Raw genomic sequence first — 20,992 nt, 5'->3', positions numbered from 1 at the left:
CGGAGTTTTGCAATTTCTGAGATGAATTGGAATCGGAGTTCGTGAGAGAAGGTGTGAGTTCGTGAGAGAAGGTGAAGAAGATGAACAGTGATCGCGGATGAACAGTGATCACGTTTTCACTGTTTCGCGTAAGAGAAGATGAACAGTGAATTTTCGTTACAATTATTCTGGAAACCATTGTGCTGGTTAAATGGTTTCAGAGAGTTAAAAAGTGAAACCATTTGTATTATAAATTGGTTTTATGTGTTTATTGAAATCAATATTGTGTTTTTATGGTTTTAAAAATCCTGGAAACCATTATGCTGATTAAATGGTTTCAGAGAGTTAAAAAGTGAAACCATTTGTATTATAAAATGGTTTTATGTGTTTATTGAAATCAATATTGTGTTTTTATGGTTTTAAAAATCCTGGAAACCATTATGCTGATTAAATGGTTTCAGAGAGTTAAAAAGTAAAACCATTTGTATTATAAAATGGTTTTATGTGTTTATTGAAATCAATATTGTGTTTTTATGGTTTTAAAAATCCTGGAAACCATTATGCTGGTTAAATGGTTTCAGAGAGTTAAAAAGTGAAACTATTTATATTATAAAATGGTTTTATGTGTTTATTGAAATCAATATTGTGTTTTTAATATTGAATTTATTGTATTATTGAAATAATATTCCTTCATTATTATTACTATTACTGAACCAAATTAACATCTCAAGATTCTCTAACCAATAATCACTCAACAATTATAAAAAAAAAAAAATTAATCACTTACTTTGTCTCCATTCAGCAAAAACACAAATATTTTCTCACTAAAAAAAACCTCATCACAAAAAGAAAAACCAAGCTACCCAATTCGATTCTAATTCATACGTTCTTCATTGCCGTTCAAATTCGATTCTGAGAGGTGCGCTAGAAATCTAAAAAAAAACCTGGGGGGGTACGCTAGAAATTGGGGGGCTAGAAAATGGGGGGGGGGGCGTGTAGCAGTTGGGGGCGCGCGTAGCAATATGGGCTTTCAGGCCTAGTAGGCTAAAAATAAAAACAAAACGTGTGCATCGGCAGAAAGGGGGTGGGGATAGCGAGCCTTTGGGGGGGCTGGGGGGCGCGCGCGAGAAACTTCTGAGGGCGCGCGAGTAATTCTGGACTTATGCACCATGCATAAACATCCCCTTATGCATATTAACTTTTGCCATAAAAAAGTGCACGGAGTTATCTTCCCAAACTTATTATATCGCCCAAGAAAATTATAGATGAGAGGTTTGTAATAATGAGAGCTAGTGGTGTTGACATGGCAAGAAACACATGTCCTTTCTTCTCTATAACCCATGTCACCCCTGTCACAATAATTCCCTACCAATACAAATTCATTATATACAAGTTATAATTTCGGTGCCCATTTATTTTATAAGTCGTTTAGAAATATATAATGTAAAAGAAAAGTTAAATATTATAGTATTTTTCAATTGTTAAAATCTCTCTGATAACTTTTAATTCTTCAAATAGATTTTACTATCAAGATCACAAGAGTCTAAGTTTATTTCAAAATTTACTTTAATAATTATTCTATTTATTTATTTTAACACAAAGACGCACACACGATTGTGCGCACGCATGTATACACGATTGTCCGCACGCACGTAAACATACTAACTGGAAAAAAAATTGGCGCCCCAAACTTTTATGAGTTTATGAGTTTATTTTAAATATCGAAATTGTTTACAAATTTGTGCATGCATTCAAACTTTTAAAATTGTTTTATAACTATAATTAACGTCATGTGTAAACATTATAGTTAAAAAAAAATCATGTGCAAAAATGTACTTCCAAAATATAACCAAAAATTGATAAAAAAAATTGATATAATTTACCCAAATTTTACTTATATTTTGCACAAAGCAGTAAAGTATAATCTCTAATATTTTGATGTATATACCCGAAGAGAGAAAGGAAGAAAATCTTGCAGAAGGTCCTGAAAGACAAAGGGGGTGCAATTTTCCTGCATCAAAGAAATATATAATTCAAATTCATGAACCAAGAAATTAACAATAAGTTAAATATATAAGACATTATATTAATTTCCACATACGTACGTACCATTCGAAGATGAAAGCAAAAGGTATGAGGAAAATGGTTGCTAATGCTTGTCTATAAAAAACAAAGATGAAATTGTTCATGCCATGATCAAATGCAGCTTTGGAGAGTAGAAACATAGCTGCATATATAGTTTGTATCACAAACACAACCACATATGGCTTTTTTCCTTTCATAATCATTTTTTACCTTCTTCTTGAGGAGATGTTTATGAGTTCATATACAAATACACTTATCATATATGTAAACAAGTTATTTCTTTTTAAGGCAATGAAGGAGTTTATTTTAAAATTTACTTTAATAATTATTTTATTTATTTATTTTAACACAAAGACGCACACACGATTGTGCGCACGCATGTATACACGATTGTCCGCACGCACGTAAACATACTAACTGGAAAAAAAATTGGCGCCCCAAAAATTGTGGTGTCTTGTGTGGTCGCTCCTCTCGAACACCCTCCGGAACCCTCCTACAGTACCTATTAGGTACTACTTATTTATGTTTTGCTCCAATAGAAGTACCTATTTGATACTAATACCTAAAAAATAAGTATCACCATTGGAGATGGTCTATTTACCTACTCCATCCTTTTTATAAGCATTATTCAAAAAATAAATTTATAAAATATGGACAGAGAGGCGTTACAATGCAATAATAATATATAATATTAAAAACAAGTATAACCAAATTAATTAGTAGATGAATTGAATTTAGAGGATTACACAATATGTTACATCAATGAGAGTGATATTTCAACCCAACTTCCATTGCTCAATGTCCCTTTCTATGACCAAGGTGATAACTAAAGATTGAATTGAGCTTAAGAAACACTGAAGAGTTGTAAATATCAGCTTTGATGAGTATTCTTTTATTACAAAAGCCTAATCGATCAATTGGTGAAATTGAAAATTAATTAGATGGCATATATAATTAAAGTTGATGGATCACCTGCAAATGAGGAACAATTAATTAAAGTTAATTACATGTAACACCAACCATAGACCCCAAAATGTGTTGTTTATGGTATCCTAGAATGAAAAGTTAAACATTATAGTAATTTTCAATTTTTAAAATCTCTCTGATAACTTTTAATTCTTCAAATAAATTTTACTATCAAGATTATAAGAGTCTAAGTTTATTTTAAAATTTACTTTAATAATTATTTTATTTATTTTAACACAAAGACGCACACACGCACACACGATTGTACGCACGCACGTATGCACGATCGTCCGCACGCACATAAACACACTAACTGGAAGGAAAAAAAATGGCGCCCCTAAAATTGTGGTGCCTTGTGTGGTCGCTTCTCTCGAACACCCTCTGAAACCCTCCTGCAGTACCTATTAGATACTACTCATTTATGTTTTGCTCCAATAAAAGTACCTATTAAATACTAATACCTAAAAAATAAGTACCACCATTGAAGATGGTCTAATTACCTACTCCATCCTTTTTATAAGCATTATTCAAAAAATAAATTTATAAAATATGGACGAAGAGGCGTTACAATGCAATAATATAATATTAAAAGCAAGTATAACCAAATTAATTAGTAGATGAATTAAATTGAGAGGATTACACAATATGCTACAACAAGAGAGTGATATTCCAACCCAATTTCCATTGCTCAATGTCCCTTTCTATGACCAAGGCGATAACTAAAGATTGAATTGAGCTTAAGAAACACTGAAGAGTCGTAAATATCAGCTTTGATGGGTATTCTTTTATTACAAAAGCCTAATCAATCAATTGGTGAAATTGAAAATTAATTAGATGGGTATTCTTTTATTACAAAAGCCTCAAGTCGCAGAGTGTCGAGTTCTACATTTGAGGTGTTATCTCACTGGTAAGAGTTTAACCTAATAATCTTAAGGTCAAATTTAAAACCTCTTAAAGAACATTAGTAAAATAGTCAATAATAATACTTCAATAAGGACTGAATGTAATTTTAAGCCCAAAATTATACGACAATTATAAATTAATCAATGTGGCAAAAATTATGCACACTTGTAAATTAATCAATGTGCCAAATTTTTTTTACAATAGCGAAGCATATTTTCTGCAATAAACTTTCTCATTTTGGACTATATGATCAAATATGTGCGGCTGCCGGCTGAGATGGTTTTGAATGATTTAATAATTATTTTAATCTAAATTGTGTGATCAATAATCAATAGTTGAGATTGAAACTGTGTTAAAATTATGTGTTTTCTTTACTATAGTAAATCTCAATCCTGTCAATAGTATCTCACAATCATAGTTATTTATTCACTTTTCATCTTTCTCTTTTTAAGTTTTTTTTCTTTGTCATTTACTGATCATTGGATTAAAAAAAAAAGATAACATGAGAAAAACATCGGAGAGTATCAAAATTCCACAATCATATACTAGTATTTATTTTCTGACAATATTTAGTGTGTGTTTTTTTTTTGACATATCAGACAATTTAATACTATTAGGCTTTCACTCTGTCTTGTTTTTATTTGTAATAGTTGATCTGTGTTTTTCAACTATGCCTTTTGTGTTGGTGTTGTTTGGCAGGTGTTGAGCTTGTCTCATGTCATTCTCTCCTTTCTACAATGTGGTAGTTTTGTTTGTACTTGTACGGTTGTACCTCCAACCTTAGCATGTCTTATGCTAAGTGTTGTGTAGCTCATTCTAAACTGATGGCTGTTCCAAATTTTGCAAAACTTTTGGTGTTTGCTCTGTGTTCTTTCCCCACAGCACACTGTATAGTCCCACAACTAACAGGAACCCACCTAAAACACTGATCAAACACCAAACACATGCAATCATCAAGTTGGTGACGGAATCAGAAAAATTATAGAGTCTGAGTAAAATTATGTGATATAACATATAAATAGTTTAACAAAAAAATATCAGTTTTACCCTAAACTAACTCTTAAAAATCTGAGTTATATCCTAAACTAATGTTTAAAAATACCAAATTTTTTGGCCTCGGCAACTGCCCAGCTTCGCTCGAGTTAGATGGACCCATAATTATGCATTCTTTATCTGTAATTTAGTGCAATAATGGACCCATAAAAATTCTAAAATTAAAAATAAGATTCTAATTTATGAATTAACAACCATAAAAAAGTGCATGGAGTTATCTTCCCAAACTTATTATATCGCCCAAGAAAATTATAGATGAGAGGATTGTAATAATGAGAGCTAGTGGTGTTGACATGGCAAGAAACACATGTCCTTTCTTCTCTATAACCCATGTCACCCCTGTCACAATAATTCCCTATACCAACACAAATTCATTATATACGAGTTATAATTTTGGTGCCCCATTTATTTTATAAGTCGTTTAGAAATATATAATGTGAAAGAAAAGTTAAATATTATAGTATTTTTCAATTGTTAAAATCTCTTTGATAACTTTTAATTCTTCAAATAGATTTTACTATCAAGATCATAAGAGTCTAAATTTATTTTAAAATTTACTTTAATAATTATTTTATTTATTTATTTTAACACAAAGATGCACACACACACACACGATTGTGCGCACGCATGTATACACGATTGTCCGCATGCACATAAACATACTAACTGGAAAAAGAATTGGCGCCCCAAAAATTGTGGTGCCTTGTGTGGTCGCTCCTCTCGAACACTCTCCGGAACCCTCCTACAGTACCTATTAGGTACTACTTATTTATGTTTTGCTCCAATGGAAGTACATATTAGATACTAATACCTAAAAAATAAGTATCACCATTGGAGATGGTCTATTTAGCTACTCCATCCTTTTTATAAGCATTATTCAAAAAATAAATTTATAAAATATGGACAGAGAGGCGTTACAATGCAATAATATATAATATTAAAAACAAGTATAACCAAATTAATTAGTAGATGAATTAAATTGAGAGGATTACACAATATGTTACATCAATGAGAGTGATATTTCAACCCAACTTCCATTGCTCAATGTCCCTTTCTATGACCAAGGCGATAACTAAAGATTGAATTGAGCTTAAGAAACACTGAAGAGTTGTAAATATCAGCTTTGATGAGTATTCTTTTATTACAAAAGCCTAATCAATCAATTGGTGAAATTGAAAATTAATTAGATGGCATATATAATTAAAGTTGATGGATCACCTGCAAATGAGGAACAATTAATTAAAGTTAATTACATGTAACACCAACCATAGACCCCAAAATGTGTTGGAGAGCAACATGGGAAGCAACCTTTTATCCATATAACAGATGGAATATGACTTTGATCATGTTGTTTATGGTATCCTAGAATGTGATGATGATTGCTTAAAAGTTTTAAATGAGGACCTTTATGGACCTTTATAAAGGCTCGTGCTATGGTGAGAGACCATCTCATATCTCTCACCGGTGCATACCATGAGCAATTGTTAAATACTGTTGGATTGAATGTGATACATGATATTATGGTGTATCGTCAGTATTATATTTATTTTTATTTTTTGGCAAAAAAAAGTTTCCGATTTCTCCTGAAAAGAGTTTTTGATATTTTTTTGGGAAAAAAAGTTTCCAAATTTTGGGGAAAAAAAGTTTCAATTTCAAATAAAAACAATTCCAGAGTTTTTTTTTAGAAAAAAAAGTTTCCGATTTTTTTTCGGAAAAAAAGCTCCGAAATTTTATTCGAAAAAAAAGTTTCGGATATTTTTCGGAAAAAGGTTTCCGATCTTTTTTCTGGAAAAAGTTCCAATATTTTATTCGGATATCGGGAAAAAAAGTTTTAAATATTTTTGAGAATTTTTTTTTTGGAAACAAAGTTCCTGATTTATTCGGGGAAAACATTTTGGAAATGTTCACCTAAAAAAGTATTGCTATATACAAAAGAGTGTGTAAAAATAGAAAAAAAGAAATTATATAATAGTGACGATACACCATAATATCATGTATCAGATTCAATCCAATGCATAAAACTTGTGGTGCACCAGTGAAAGATATGAGATGGTCTCTCACCCCCTTTATTTTCAAACTTTCAACCCTGGAAATATACAATGTTGTCATGTGAATAGTGGATTAATAGTGAATATTATTTTTTTGGTACATGTATAGTGTATATATTAATTAGATGAATACTCCTTCCTTCTTTAAGATCTAGATTGACCATGTTACGTACGTAAATGCACAATTTTGATCACTAATATATTTAATTGTAGTCTATTAATAAAAATTATAAAAACTTAATATTTTGAAAATACCCATCAAAACAAATTAAACAAGATCTTATATACTAATATTTATATCTATATATATTATTAGAGCTTTCTTTGCATCAGCACGCTTTTGATTCTGAAATGGACATTTCCAGCATCAGTAAAGGACCATGACAATAATTATATGGATATCAAATAAGCAAGGTTTTCCCCACAAGAGGCATAAAGAGCAATAAAGAATGAATCAAATTGAAGCAATTACGCATGAAAATTGAAAATGAATCAATGGAAAACAAGCTGAAAATTGAAATTGTTAGAAATAATATAAGCCTGTTAGAAATAATATAAAACAGCTTAAGTTTCAGGAACTATAACGAAAATTATGTGAAATTATAGAGATCAAAATCATATTTAACCCTATAATAAAACAGTGTTCTATATTTGATCTCAGGTCAAAAGTCAACTTTACCATGGTGAACAAATTGTTCACTTGACCATAGTGTAAATGCCACCTAAGGTTAGTGTTAGTGTTACCTACACCGTTGTTTTTATTTTTTTTTTTGCTAATCTGCGCTTTTTTTTTAAACATACTTTATTCCATCCAAAAATGTTAATTTACAATTTTTTTAAAACTTGATATTCGGCCCAAAAATTAATTAATTTGAGAGACAATAATTCCACAGTCTATTAGTGGGGTTCATTTAAAGTCAAAGCTTTTTATTCTGTATGACTGATCTAACACAATAGGTGAATTGACTTTATTAACGAGATTCAGTTAATGGAGGATTAATTAGGAGTGTCGAGTTCTACATTTGAGGTGTTATCTCACTGGTAAGAATTTAACCTAATAATCTTAAGATGTCAAATTTAAAACCTCTTAAAGAACAATCGTAAAATAGTCAATAATAATACTTCAATAACGACTAAATGTAATTTTAAGCCAGAAATTATACGGCACTTATAAATTAATCAATGTGGCAAAAATTATGCACACTTGTAAATTAATCAATTTGCCAAATATTTTTTACAATAGCGAAGCAGATTTTCTTCAATAAACTTTCTCATTTTGGACTATATGATCAAATATGTGCGGCAGAGATGGTTTTGAATGATTTAATAATTATTTTAATCTAAATTGTCTGATCAATAATCAATAGTTGAGATTGAAACCGTGTTAAAATTATGTGTTTTCTTTACTATAGTAAATCTCGATCCTATCAATAGTATCTCACAATCATAGTTATTTATTTACTTTTCATCTTTCTCTTTTTATTTTTTTTTTCTTTGTCATTTACTGATCATTGAATTAAAAAAAAAAAAAAGATAACATGAGAAAAACATTGGAGAGTATCAAAATTCCACAATCATATACTAGTATTTATTTTCTGACAATATTTAGTGTGTGTGTTTTTTTTTTTTGACATATCTGACAATTTAATACTATTAGGCTTTCACTCTGTCTTGTTTTTATTTGTAATAGTTGATCTGTGTTTTTCAACTATGCCTTCTGTGTTGGTGTTGTTTGGCAGTTGTTGAGCTTGTCTCATGTCATTCCCTCCTTTCTACAATGTGGTAGTTTTGTTTGTACTTGTACCTCCAACCTTAGCATGTCTTATGCTAAGTGTTGTGTAGCTCATTCTAAACTGATGGTTGTTCCAAATCTTGCGAAACTTTTGGTGTTTGCTCTCTGTTCTTTCCCCACAGCACACTGTATAGTCCCACAATTAAGAGGAACCCACCTAAAACACTGATCAAACACATGCAATCCGTCTTCAAAAAAAATTATAGAGTCCGAACAAAATTTCACATGTGATATAATATATAAATAGTTCAACAAAAAATCTTACTTTTGCCTAAACTAACTTTTAAAAATCTCAGTTTTGAACAAAAAAAAAGTTTTAACCCCTAAAAATTTCAATTTTGAACAAAAAATTTCAATTTTGTCCTAAACTAATAGTCCATAAAAATGTCAGTTTTGCTCTAAATTAAACCCTAAAATTACCAATTTTTTTTACTAGAGTTTGGATAACTGCCCAGTCTTACTGGGTCTTGACTCCGCCCTGCATCAAATTAGATGACCCGCAATTATGCATTCTTTATTGGTAATTTTGTGCAATAATAGATCCATAAAAATTCTAATTTATGAATTAACAATCATAAGAAAAGTGGATGGAGTTTACCTTCCCAAACTTATTATATCGCCCAAGAGAATTACAGAGGAGAATATTGTAATAATGAGAGCTAGTGGTGTTGACATGGCAAGAAACACAGGTCCTTTCTTCTCTATAACCCATGTCATTAAGTAATATGTCACCCCTGTCACAATAATTCCCTACCAACACAAATTCATTATATATTATTTACTCATTACTATATTAAAAGTAAGTATAACCAAATTAAATTGAGAGGATTACACAATAAGCTACAGCAAGAAGATTGATATTCCAACCCAATTTCCACTTCTCAATGTCCCTTTCTATGGCCAAGGCGATAACTAAAGATTGAATTGAGCTTAAAAAACACTGAAGAGTTGTAAAGATCAGCTTTGGCGGGTAGTCTTTTATTACAAAAGCCTAATCAATCAATTGGTGAAATTGAAAATTAATTAGATGGCATAATTAAAATTAAGAGTTGATGGATCACCAAATGGGAGACAATTAATTAATTAGTTAATTAAAGTTACCTGTAACACCATCCATAGACCAAAAAGTGTGTTGGAGAGCAACATGAGGAAACAACCTTTTATCCATGTACTAGATGGAATATGACTTTGATCATGTTGTTTATTGGATCCAAGAATGTGATGGCTTAAAAGCTTTAAATGAGGACCTTTATAAAAGGCTAGGGTAGATGCACCAGCCAAACATGCCACAATGCCAATCAACTTAGCAATCCCAGCTCGTGTTTTTATTTTCAAACTTTCAACCCTGAATATACATGTCACACATAGCTGAAAGTTACTACTCATATCCCAACATATACTTAGTAATGAGAAATGCAATTTCAAAATCTCCTAGCATCATTTCTTCAAAGTAACCTTCATTATATATGCTTGAAAAGTGAAATACTTTTGGTGACAAAATGCATTGAATTGAACTCAACGTGTTAATACATTTAATCCATTTTGTAAAAAAAAAAAAAAAAAACTTAATCCAATATTTAGACTGAACAAGTTGAGATTTTGGACACCCGACACCATATTTTACCATATTTTAAGTTGGTTCGTTCGGTTTAACATTTTGAAAACAAAATTCATCCGCTTACTACATGGATGATCCCAACCCAGAATGTGAACCATAAACAAAAATATCAACTAAACCAATTACGACTCGCCCCATTCTTCGAGCCGCATCAATTCCTTGCCTTTGCTCTCATTGCTGCTTTAAGTCCAGTCTTTTAAGTGAAATCCCAAAAATCATATTATCGATATTTAGGGGATCTTTCAATTGAGAAGATCCCCATATCGACTTAATTAGTGTTAGTGTGGACGATTGGAATACATAATTTGAGGTGTGATTTCATCTGTTGGGGGCGTAACCGCGGCAATTAGGTATACTCTAAAGGTCGTTCCGTTCTCCTCAGATGTGAATCAATAGCTAATCATGGGAGTGGTTATGGTGCATAAGCTTTTTCCTTATGCACCATGCATAAATAATGAAAATTGCTTAACGCACCCCCAAATTGCTTAGCCCCCCCCATATACTTAGCGCACCCCCAAATTTTCTCGCACGCCCCCAATTTTTTCTCACGCACCCCCAAATTTTCTCACACGCCCCCCAAAATCATTTTTATTGTGGAATGGTTTTAGATTAGATGTACTTATAATGCCAAAACCATTTTTATTGTCGAATGGTTTTAGAGGGTTGTAATCTAAAACCATTCTGCTTGTGGAATGGTTTTGTGTGTTATTTATGTTGGGGGTGGGGGTGCGCTTAGCAATTTGGGGGGTGCGCTTAGCAATTTGGGGGGCACGCTAAGTAAATTGGGGGCGCGATAAGCAATCTAGGGGGTGCGCTAAGCAATATGGGGGCGCATTAAGCAAACTGGGAGGCGCGCTAAGCAATCTGGGATACTTATGCATGGTGTGCATAAGCCTTGCTTATGCACCATAACTTATGCCGCTAATCATTATAGATGTTTCTGGCAAGAATTGTCTTTGTAAGCTGGAATGCACATCTTATCTTATCTTACTTAATATAAATGCTAAGTGTGTGTTTGGTTTAGTGTTGGCTAAAATTGAGTTTGGTAGAATTGAGTTTAACAGAATTGATTTTAGTTAAAAGTGAGTTGGTTAGAATTGATTTATGTTTGGATATATTATTCAAAAGTGATTCTCAACTTTTAATGTTGTTTGGTAATTTGAAATTAAAATTGCTTTTAGATGTGAAAATTACCAAAAGGGTATAATATACAATATCAAGATAAATATGAAGACCAAGTGAAATTATATAATTTTTTTTTTTTGATAAGCGAAATTATATAATGTTTAATTTGATTAAATGTGACAACCGCTTTGAGTTTATCCAATTAATTAAAATCAATTTAAAAAATTTGTCAACAAAAAATACTCCAACTATCTCCATTTCTCTAGTACCTTCCCTTTACCATTTCCATTATCTTCTTCCCTCATCTCTCAATACGCTTTCAACATATTCATTTCTCACCTCCTTTTTCCTTCAATACAAACCCTCAATCTCCCTTCCAAATCAATGAATGATATTTCTCAATAAGTCACCATTTTCACTTTCACAATTCTCTAATTTCAAGATCCAGGATTTGTGCTCGTCTTTGCTCGCTTTTAATAGGACCATCATCACCGTTTCTATATTTGGGAGATGAATATATATTGCTGTGAATTTCAGAGAGGAAAGGTAACATCATCAGGATTTGTGTTGTTGTGAATATGTGTTGAGTAACTGATGATAGTGGTTAAGGGCAATGATGGAATAATAAAAATTATGACTCTGTAACCCAACAACAAATCAAGAATTGATTTTGAGTCACCGTGAAAGCTATGATTCCTGGCTTCTGGTATACTCGCGTTTAGAAGTTAGAATCAATTGTTGAAGACAAAACCAAACATGTTGGCAAAAGACAAGAATCACGTTTAGCGGTCAAAACGTGAGTTTGAGGAGTGGAAACGCGTAACCAAACATAGACTAAGTAGTTATGCGAATTAACCTTTCCCGCAAAACATCGCTTCCACACATATCCAAGTAACTTAACCCATAGCATTACCGTTTAATATTTCACAAGGTTTTTTGCAGTAAATTTCTTTGTAAGCTAATCGTTATCAAAATTTCTTGGAACAATTATCTTTGTAAGCTAGACATGTTCTATAATTTCAATACAAAATGCTACGACAGTAACCGATCAACCTAGATAAGGAAAGGCGAATAATTTTGACACATTTACAATAAACACATTTTGACACCTTTGCACAAAACTTTTTTTTTTTTTTTTTTGGTTACACGCCTTTGCACAAAACTATTAATATACAAACACACATGACCAAATTGCTTTAAAAAATTATATCAGGTAAGAATCACTAGAAAACTTTATAAGAAAGAGCTGTTGAAAATATATGAATGAAATCTTAATCTGATATGTGTACTTTACAATTGCCTCATATCTTTATCTTTTTATTCTTTTGGTATCAATTATCAAGATACCTTCATATTATATTTAAAGTATATACCTATCTGTCTAGTTCTTTTGTTTAAAATATTACATATTATTGACTAATCATCTATATATATATATAGTATAGCTACATATATAATTCATGCTTTTCCATAAATTCCTATTAATAAAAAAAAACCAAGGATGGTGCACTCGGAATCTTATGCATAGAAATTAATATTAAAATATGTGCAATATATAGCTAAAACTGGAATGTTAATCAACTGAAGAAATCAATTAAAGTTAGTTCTAACAAGGGATAGAATATGTAAACTAATCTTTCAACATGCTTAAGCTATAATTTAATAAAATGGAAAACTATATATATTATCATGTTTTAATTAAGAACTATGTTCCGTACTAAGGTCTGGGGTTGTCGTTATGAACATAGTTTAATTAGTAGGAATATTGCGATATTTAAAAGTCGGAATTTAAATCCGATTTTTTTTACCTATTTATCTTAAAAAGTTAAATTATGATAATTGACTAAAATAAAACCCTATGTTCCTTACCTAAGTATGAGTGCTAAAAAGAAGGTGATAACTGGAAGACAATTTGTGGTAGCAGCTGCCAAAGTTGGAGAGGTGTAAATCAAACCAATACCATTTATATCCAAGCTCAACGTAATGCTGAAATTTAATTAAGAGGGATATTACGTGTTAATTTAAACGTACATTAATATGTGTCTTTAAAATACATGTTACTAAATTTTAAATATCGCTTATCAAAAAACAAAAAAAAAAAATTAAATATCGAAATTGTTTTCGAATTTGTGCATGCATTCAAACTTTTAAAATTGTTTTATAACTATAATTAATGTCATGTGTAAAAATTATAGTTAAAAAAAATCATGTGTAAAAATGTACTTCTAAAATATAACCAAAAATTGATAAAAAAAAAAAATTGATATAATTTACCCAAATTTTACTTATATTTTGCACGAAGCAGTAAAGTATAATTTCTAATATTTTGATGTATATACCCGAAGAGAGAAAGGAAGAAAATCTTGCAGAAGGTCCTGAAAGACAAAGGGGGTGCAATTTTCCTGCATCAAAGAAATATATAATTCAAATTCATGAACCAAGAAATTAACAATAAGTTAAATACATAAGACATTAATATTAATTTCCACACACGTACGTACCATTCGAAGATGAAAGCAAAAGGTATGAGGAAAATGGTTGCTAATGCTTGTCTATAGAAAACAAAGATGAAATTGTTCATGCCATGATCAAATGCAGCTTTGGAGAGTAGAAACATAGCTGCATATATAGTTTGTATCACAAACACAACCACATATGGCTTTTTTCCTTTCATAATCATTTTTTACCTTCTTCTTGAGGAGATGTTTATGAGTTCATATACAAATACACTTATCATATATATATGTAAACAAGTTATTCCTTTTTAAGGCAATGAGGGAGTGGAGACCACAATGTAATTCCATATTCAAAGCAAGTAATTACATATTCAAGCAAGTTACTAATATAAAGGAGTGGAGTCCACAATGTAATTACATATTCAAGCAAGTTACTAATATAAGCAAAAGAAACAAACAAAAAGTAATCTATTGAATTTAAAACATGTGTTAAATTTTATTAGAAAACAAAAGTGTCAGAAATGATCCCCGAACCAGATTAAACTGGTGGTGAAAAAAAAAAGTGTCAAATAAAATTAATTACATTTGACTTTTGAACCCAAAAAAAAATTACATTTGACTTCCTAGATTTTTTTTTGTTTATAGTTCATTTAAAGGAGTATTTGATACTGTCTCTTGAGTTTGTTTTTTTAATCTTTTTTGGAATATTCCTTTCAATTTTTTAGGTGCATGCATTTAATTGCATTATCAAGTACTTAAAAAAATATTTCAATGCAATTCTGAATGTAGGGGAAAGACGAGGTAGTAATAGGGGATGCATTCAAAGTGAAAGGGTGTGGATTTCTTTCTTTTTGTTGACTTAATGAAGGTAGTAGATGTTCAAGTGGTGGGGAAGCAACTCACTTGGTTTACTCATGACGTCGACGGAACTGCAATGACTCGATTAGATCGGTTTTTGGTGTCAAAAAGCTTCATTGATAAATGTCGTATTTCAGGCTGATGGATAGGTGATCGTGATATATAAAATATTTGTTATTATTTTAAAACTTTTTTTTTGAAGGAGTTATTCTTAAATAATAAGGAGTTATTATTTTTTGGAAGACATTTTAAAGTTGTATTTTTGGTGTTTTTATTGGTCCTTTTTAAAAATCAGATTTTTGGTCTCCTTATTTTAAAAGTTAATATTTTTTTAAGTCCCCCTCTCAGCAATTGCAGCACCAAAATGAGAAGGAAACTTAAAAAAATGTTGGTTTTTAAAATAGATGGATCAAAAAGTTAGTATTTTTAAAAGAAAACAAAAATTTAAAAATATCAAAATAAAGAAACTAAATTTATTGTACCAAAAAAAAAAAAGAAACTAAATTTAAGTCTTATATATATATATATATATATATATATATATATATATATATATATATATATATATATATATATATATAGGGTTTTGCTAACGTACACCCGCTTATTTTTAAGAAGGTGTGTGTTAGCAAATTATAACTAAAAAGTAGTTAAATACACCTTAGGGTGCATGTTGCTAATGCACACCTTCTAAAAAATAAGTGGGTGTACGTTAGCAACTCCTATAGGCATTTGCTATAATACACCTACTTAATTTTTAGAAGGTGTGTGTTAGCAAATGATAACTAAAAAGTAGTTAAATACACTTTAAGGTGTATGTTGCTAATGCACACCTTCATAAAAAACAGTGGGTGTGCATTAGCAAATCCCATATATATATATATATATATATAGAAAATTGGCTTCACATATACATTGGAGGCGTAGAAGACAATAAGACATTTAAGGGTATGTGTTGGCTTATTGCTTGCTTGGTCCTCGACTCCTCACGGAAGAAATGAACTATCACTCTTTTAAACTAAAGTATTTTGAAGTTCGAATGTGATATTCATATCACCTGAGTTAAACTCATATAAACTATGTCATATTATTTTATTATTTTATTATTATTATTATTATTATAAAAAAAAAGTTTAGAGCTTTGTAGCATGCATCTTGGTGTATTTGTGATATGGATTGATCTAATTTCACCTCAAACTTATGATTTAAAGGAGAAGTTTGTTCAATCCCATATAATCCTCACATCAGATTCATTACTTCCGTTGTGGGACTCAAAATAAAAATTCATGAAGCTCAACTTACACAAGAGAATTGATAACAAATTCATCCTCTGAACAACCGGCGTCCCAACAGTTCATTCTTCCTTTATTTATAGGATTCATTCTTCCCGTTCAGTTCATATGCGGATTTGAAGGTTAGTCTAAGTTCTGTTATTCAATATAGATTAGTTTATTCAAAGTTTCAAACAATTTGAGTAATATAATATGAGTTAAGATCCGTTGACACCAGGTGTCAAACTTTAATTTGACACCAAATCTCAACCGTTTATTTTTTTAAATCAAAGGCTAATAATAGTTTCCTATATTAACTCATGTGTGTATCTATTTAGAAGATTCATTATTTTTCGGTGGCATACAAATTTGATTTATTTTCCCAATTTTTTTTTTAATTTGTTATTCTACCAAAAAAAAATTGATTATTAACTTTAACTACATAACACAATCCATTATGCATACCCAGAAAACTACTCTTAATTGTGTACACCTTGCGTCAAAAAAAAATTGTGTACTCCTAAGAATTGAATACAAACTCAATTTAAGTCAGAGAGTTTTCTAACACGAAAGTAGTACTCAACATCTGCAATCGATTGCATAAATTTTAGATAAATATTTGATGTTGAAGTTAACCACTATGGGGGAGATTGAATAACAACAAATCAATTTTTTTTCCTGTAGAACAACAAATTAATTTTTTTTTTGTAAAACAAATCAAATTTTTATGTCATCGAAAAATAAGGAATCTGCTAAATAGATACACATATGAGTTTTAATATAGGAAACTATTATTAGTCTTTGATTATAAAAAATAAACGATTGAGATTTGGTGTCAAATTAAAGTTTGACACCTAGTGTTAACGGATCCTAACTCGTATAATATATATTTCTAACAAAAACACCTATTTTCAATAATTCAATCAAGCATTTCAATCTGATCGTGCCACCTAATAAAAACTCAATTTTCTATACTAAAGTTATTACATTTCGACATATAATATTTTTAAATTAAGGTGGGTGGAAGAGTAACTCATCAAAAATCATCATAAAGTTTGACGCTGTTAGATTTATCTTTCCCGGTTTTATAGCTACTCCTTTTTCTTTTTACAAAAGTGGCTCTCTATATAAACTTGTAACTTAGACAACAAAACCTTCCCAATTAACGAAGCAAGACAATACAATTGTAATTAAACACATGCAATAATTAAAAAGTTTACATGGCAATGAAAGTGTGTGGTCAATTACTTAAAGGTGAAGTTTTCTCTTTTTAAAATTATTTGAGGATAAAAAAGGAAAGCATCCTCAAAATTGAAATTGGTTAATTTTTTTTTTGAACAAGCTAAATTAGTCATCCAAATTGGCACCAGATAGAATCGAACCTGAGACCTTAAGGAAGAGCACACTCTCAAGTCTCAAGTCAATATCATCAGACCAACCCAATCAAGTCAATACCACCAGACCAACCCAATTGGGTTCTTAAAATTGGTTTCCAATGAGTGCAATTTAATAAACACAAAACACGGTTAGTTTTATTAATTAGATTAGTTAGTTAGCATAGTATTTTACCAGCATGGTATATAATTTCTTTGTAATCATAATTTTCATTTCTAATACAATTTTCATTTTATATATTCTGCACTTTTCTCACTTATGTGGTTAATGAACTTCCGCGAGGACGAATCATTCAGGAGAATCTGAATTCGATTTTTGGTAAGAACTTTACATAAAGTAATCTAATATAGTAATAAAGTAAGTAAAAACACAAGATAAATCAAACTCCTAGGTAATATCTTTTTTCCTAGTAGAAGGGATTATACTCCAACATCATGGCGGACCAAAGTTCGAATTCTGATGGGAAGAAAGCAAAAAAAGAAAAACTATGGTTGTCATTGCGGTGGTTTGCTACATGCTACATCTGTTTTCACCTGGTCTGCACATTCTTTATATGCTTGAATAGGTAAAGAATTTTGATGAGTGATTCCTTCTTTGCTTTTTGCCCACAAAACAGTGTACAGACTTAAAACCAGCAGAATCCCACCCAAAACACTGAAAATCAAACCAATCAAATGTATAAGCATCAAGACAATGTCAATAAGTTAACTTATGATTTATTTGACTAGTTTTTAGTGCGCATGTAAGGAGCTAGCTCAATCTAAGTGCTTAGCATTGTAATCTCAAAGTATGAAGTTCAAATTCCCACAGACTGTCGTAAAATGATCATCAGTGTCACTTTATTAGTAAAAAAAATTCCCTTCCCCATTTTTGTATCCTTAGTATTTATGATAAACTAAGAGCTATTATGATTGCAACTCACCTTCCTAAACACAGTGTCTCTCCCAAGATCAAAACAGAACCAATGGTAGCGATTATAAAGCTCAGTGGATTCCAAGTTGCAGGGAAAACTGGTCCTTTCTTACCAATCACTAGTGCTTGCAGGTAATATGCAACTGCAGTCACTAGTGTCCCCTGTTACATTTTTAGGATAATATACATCATAATCATCAAATTTAATGCTATACACATTTTCATGTTTTTTCCTAAGGTAGTATCAACAAAAGTTGATGTATCTGGTTCAGATACATCAACTTTTATCGACTTTGTTGTCTCTTATAAAAAAGAACCGGAAGTAGTATCAATCATGATTACATGACCAATATTCTTGGCAGCATAAAAATGAACTGTAGAAAAGAATGTGCATATAAATAGAACATGTTACTTTAATATTAATATTATATACTTACACAGTAAACAACTGCTAGCAGTCTCATGTTCCATCCCAACTTCCACTGCTCAATATCTCTTTCAAAAGCTATGGCAACGAAAAATGACTGAATTGCACTTGATAAGCTCTGAATGCTCATGAATGTTAGCTTTGAAGGGTAACTTTTAAGTAACTGAGCCTATTTTTATTTTCAATAATTTTTTTGGATCAGTGGGAATTAAATTATTCAAAAGGCAGAGAATTAAATTAAATTAATGGTACAAACACATATTGTACCTGAAGTACAAGCCACAAACTCCACATGATGGTAGCTAGGAACAAGAGTAAAGAACCCAAAATCCATTTTTTGTCATATGAAAAATGATCTTCATGTTGTTGATTGTTGTGATGATATCTAGATAGGAGATGATGAACCTGTAACTGAGGTCCCTTGTAAAATGCAAGGATTGCTACACCAGCCATGCACAATAATACACTCCCTATCTTTGAAATTCCAGATTTTGTCCTTATATTTACCTTCTCCATTCTACAATATATCATAAGCTGGTCATAATCATATTTGCTATAATATTTGGGTGTATGGTTGTGCATGAAACATTTTCCAATTAATTGTAAGTTTCCCCAAATCATAGATTTACAAAAGCCAATCCCAGGGAACAGTGAAGCTTCATAGGGTCTTTCTGTCTAGATGCAGGTAGTCCACATCTTCATAGACATGTCTATTTCACCGAGCTGAGGATCGAACTCGTGACCTCTAGCATACTACCCAAAATCAATTATTTATTAAAAGTAGTTACACAGACTGTTAGATGTTTTTTTTTTTTGCTATATGACCAGATACATCAATTATGCAATAAATTTGAAAAGTGAAATTTTGTTTATATTTTGTCACGGATTGAGTAATTGAAAATAAATGTAATTTTCCAAATTTTACCTGAGGAGAACAGCAAAGAAGAATGTAGAAGCAGGGAGGCAATTAACAATTGCAGCAGCCAACATAGCAGATGTATAAGAAAGAGCAAGACCATGCACATTCAGAGTTAAAGTAATTCTGAAAAGTAACCAAGTAGGATTATAGACCTAATTAGTCCTAAGATTCTTTGTCAAAATAGCATTTGTTGAAGTATCACATAAAGATTAAAGAAGAGTACTACTGTACTACTAATATTGTCCTACCCCAATAATGAAAGCATAAAAATCTTGAATATGGTCATAAATGAGAATGTCACTGGCACAGCTTGTTTCCTGTACCATACATTATGTTAGCAAATATAAAGTAAAAACATATTATATGTCACATAAGTATAATTTTAGATGGTATAAAAAGAATGCATGAAAATTTGATATGCCGAGTCACAAGTTCAAATCTGCCGTGGCATTTCTCTGTAGTGAGATCTGAATGGCGATGATTAACACTGGACTACCTCCGGTGAATTTTTCACGGGAGACAGTCTTATTCCGTACTTGATGTGTATAAATTTCTAAACTAGTTATTTAGAGGAAAAAAAAGAACATATATATTTTCAAGACTACCTTTCAAATATCAAAGCTAGAGGGACCATAACAATGGCTCCAATAAGTTGTCTATAAAAAACAAACACAGAAGTTTTCATTCCACCGTTAAACACAGCCTTAGACAACAATGTCATACCAGAATAAATTAATTGTATTATAAACACTGCCAAATATGGACCTATTTCACCCATATTTTGACTGTGAAAATGTATATGAATGATTAGTTAAACCTTATGATTTTCATCAATATATAATGTGCATATATATAGTCTTAAATTGGTTGTTTAGTCCATTCTCCAAAATGAAATATTGCACGACAAATGCGAGTGAAATATTTATGCTTTTGATGAAATCACACATTTTGATTAGAAATCTCAGTGGTGTATCTATTCTCATAGCACTTTTATTTTTTATTAATTATTTCATATAGCATCTAATCTTTCGGTTTATTTGGCCAAAAGTAATAATTTAATACAAACAACTGGTAACAACATTCCTCAACTATTTTTTTGGAATTATATATTTTAATTATTTGTCCTTTTTTTGAGTAATTATTTGTCCCATTGTTTGTGTTCTGTTCTTGAGAGTTCTGATCAGA

At 30.8% G+C, this 20,992-nt stretch overlaps 2 protein-coding genes and 1 pseudogene across 5 annotated transcripts; all 3 read right to left on the bottom strand.

Moving 5' to 3' along the window:
• Window positions 1-4,706: 4,706 nt before the first annotated feature.
• On the bottom strand, window positions 4,707-6,284 carry LOC123912719 (annotated as a pseudogene).
• A 2,352-nt stretch (window positions 6,285-8,636) lies between these two features.
• Window positions 8,637-14,322, bottom strand: LOC123912718 (WAT1-related protein At5g64700-like). 3 transcript variants are annotated; one of them, XM_045963274.1, is made up of 7 exons: window positions 14,071-14,322; window positions 13,909-13,971; window positions 13,439-13,555; window positions 9,928-10,171; window positions 9,659-9,766; window positions 9,425-9,576; window positions 8,637-8,991 (listed from the first exon to the last, which is right to left on the bottom strand). In XM_045963274.1, the coding sequence occupies exons 1-7, from the start codon at window positions 14,247-14,249 to the stop codon at window positions 8,883-8,885; spliced, it is 972 nt and encodes a 323-aa protein (XP_045819230.1). In that variant the 5' UTR covers window positions 14,250-14,322; the 3' UTR covers window positions 8,637-8,882. The 3 variants fall into 3 exon arrangements, with proteins under 3 accessions (XP_045819230.1, XP_045819229.1, XP_045819231.1); XM_045963273.1 differs by having other exon boundaries at window positions 9,659-9,817; window positions 14,071-14,321; XM_045963275.1 differs by lacking the exon at window positions 9,659-9,766 and having other exon boundaries at window positions 14,071-14,321.
• A 3,649-nt stretch (window positions 14,323-17,971) lies between these two features.
• Window positions 17,972-20,660, bottom strand: LOC123912716 (WAT1-related protein At5g64700-like). Of its 2 annotated transcripts, XM_045963271.1 has the most exons (7): window positions 20,413-20,651; window positions 20,056-20,124; window positions 19,814-19,930; window positions 19,156-19,405; window positions 18,899-19,057; window positions 18,472-18,623; window positions 17,972-18,203 (listed from the first exon to the last, which is right to left on the bottom strand). In XM_045963271.1, the coding sequence occupies exons 1-7, from the start codon at window positions 20,583-20,585 to the stop codon at window positions 18,044-18,046; spliced, it is 1,080 nt and encodes a 359-aa protein (XP_045819227.1). In that variant the 5' UTR covers window positions 20,586-20,651; the 3' UTR covers window positions 17,972-18,043. The 2 variants fall into 2 exon arrangements, with proteins under 2 accessions (XP_045819227.1, XP_045819228.1); XM_045963272.1 differs by lacking the exon at window positions 18,472-18,623 and having other exon boundaries at window positions 20,413-20,660.
• Window positions 20,661-20,992: the final 332 nt, after the last annotated feature.

This window comes from Trifolium pratense, linkage group LG3 (assembly GCF_020283565.1).
Source record: "Trifolium pratense cultivar HEN17-A07 linkage group LG3, ARS_RC_1.1, whole genome shotgun sequence".
In the NCBI taxonomy this organism is placed as follows: Eukaryota; Viridiplantae; Streptophyta; class Magnoliopsida; order Fabales; family Fabaceae; genus Trifolium; species Trifolium pratense.
Note: the sequence above shows the minus strand (reverse complement) of the source record. Positions and strands in the feature narration are given on the sequence as shown.

Excerpts from the sequence above, each read along its gene's own strand:
- LOC123912718 (XM_045963273.1), bottom strand. The coding sequence starts at position 14,249 with ATGATTATGAAAGGAAAAAAGCCATATGTGGTTGTGTTTGTGATACAA. Across the intron at positions 13,972-14,070 it reads TTTGCTTTCATCTTCGAATG|GAAAATTGCACCCCCTTTGT; the intron begins GTACGTACGTGT and ends TCTTTGATGCAG. Across the intron at positions 8,992-9,424 it reads GATATAATAAGTTTGGGAAG|TGTTTTAGGTGGGTTCCTCT; the intron begins GTAAACTCCATC and ends GTGTTTGATCAG.
- LOC123912716 (XM_045963271.1), bottom strand. The coding sequence starts at position 20,585 with ATGGGTGAAATAGGTCCATATTTGGCAGTGTTTATAATACAATTAATT. Across the intron at positions 20,125-20,412 it reads CTAGCTTTGATATTTGAAAG|GAAACAAGCTGTGCCAGTGA; the intron begins GTAGTCTTGAAA and ends TGTATGGTACAG. Across the intron at positions 18,624-18,898 it reads TGCTAGCAGTTGTTTACTGT|GGGACACTAGTGACTGCAGT; the intron begins GTAAGTATATAA and ends AAAATGTAACAG.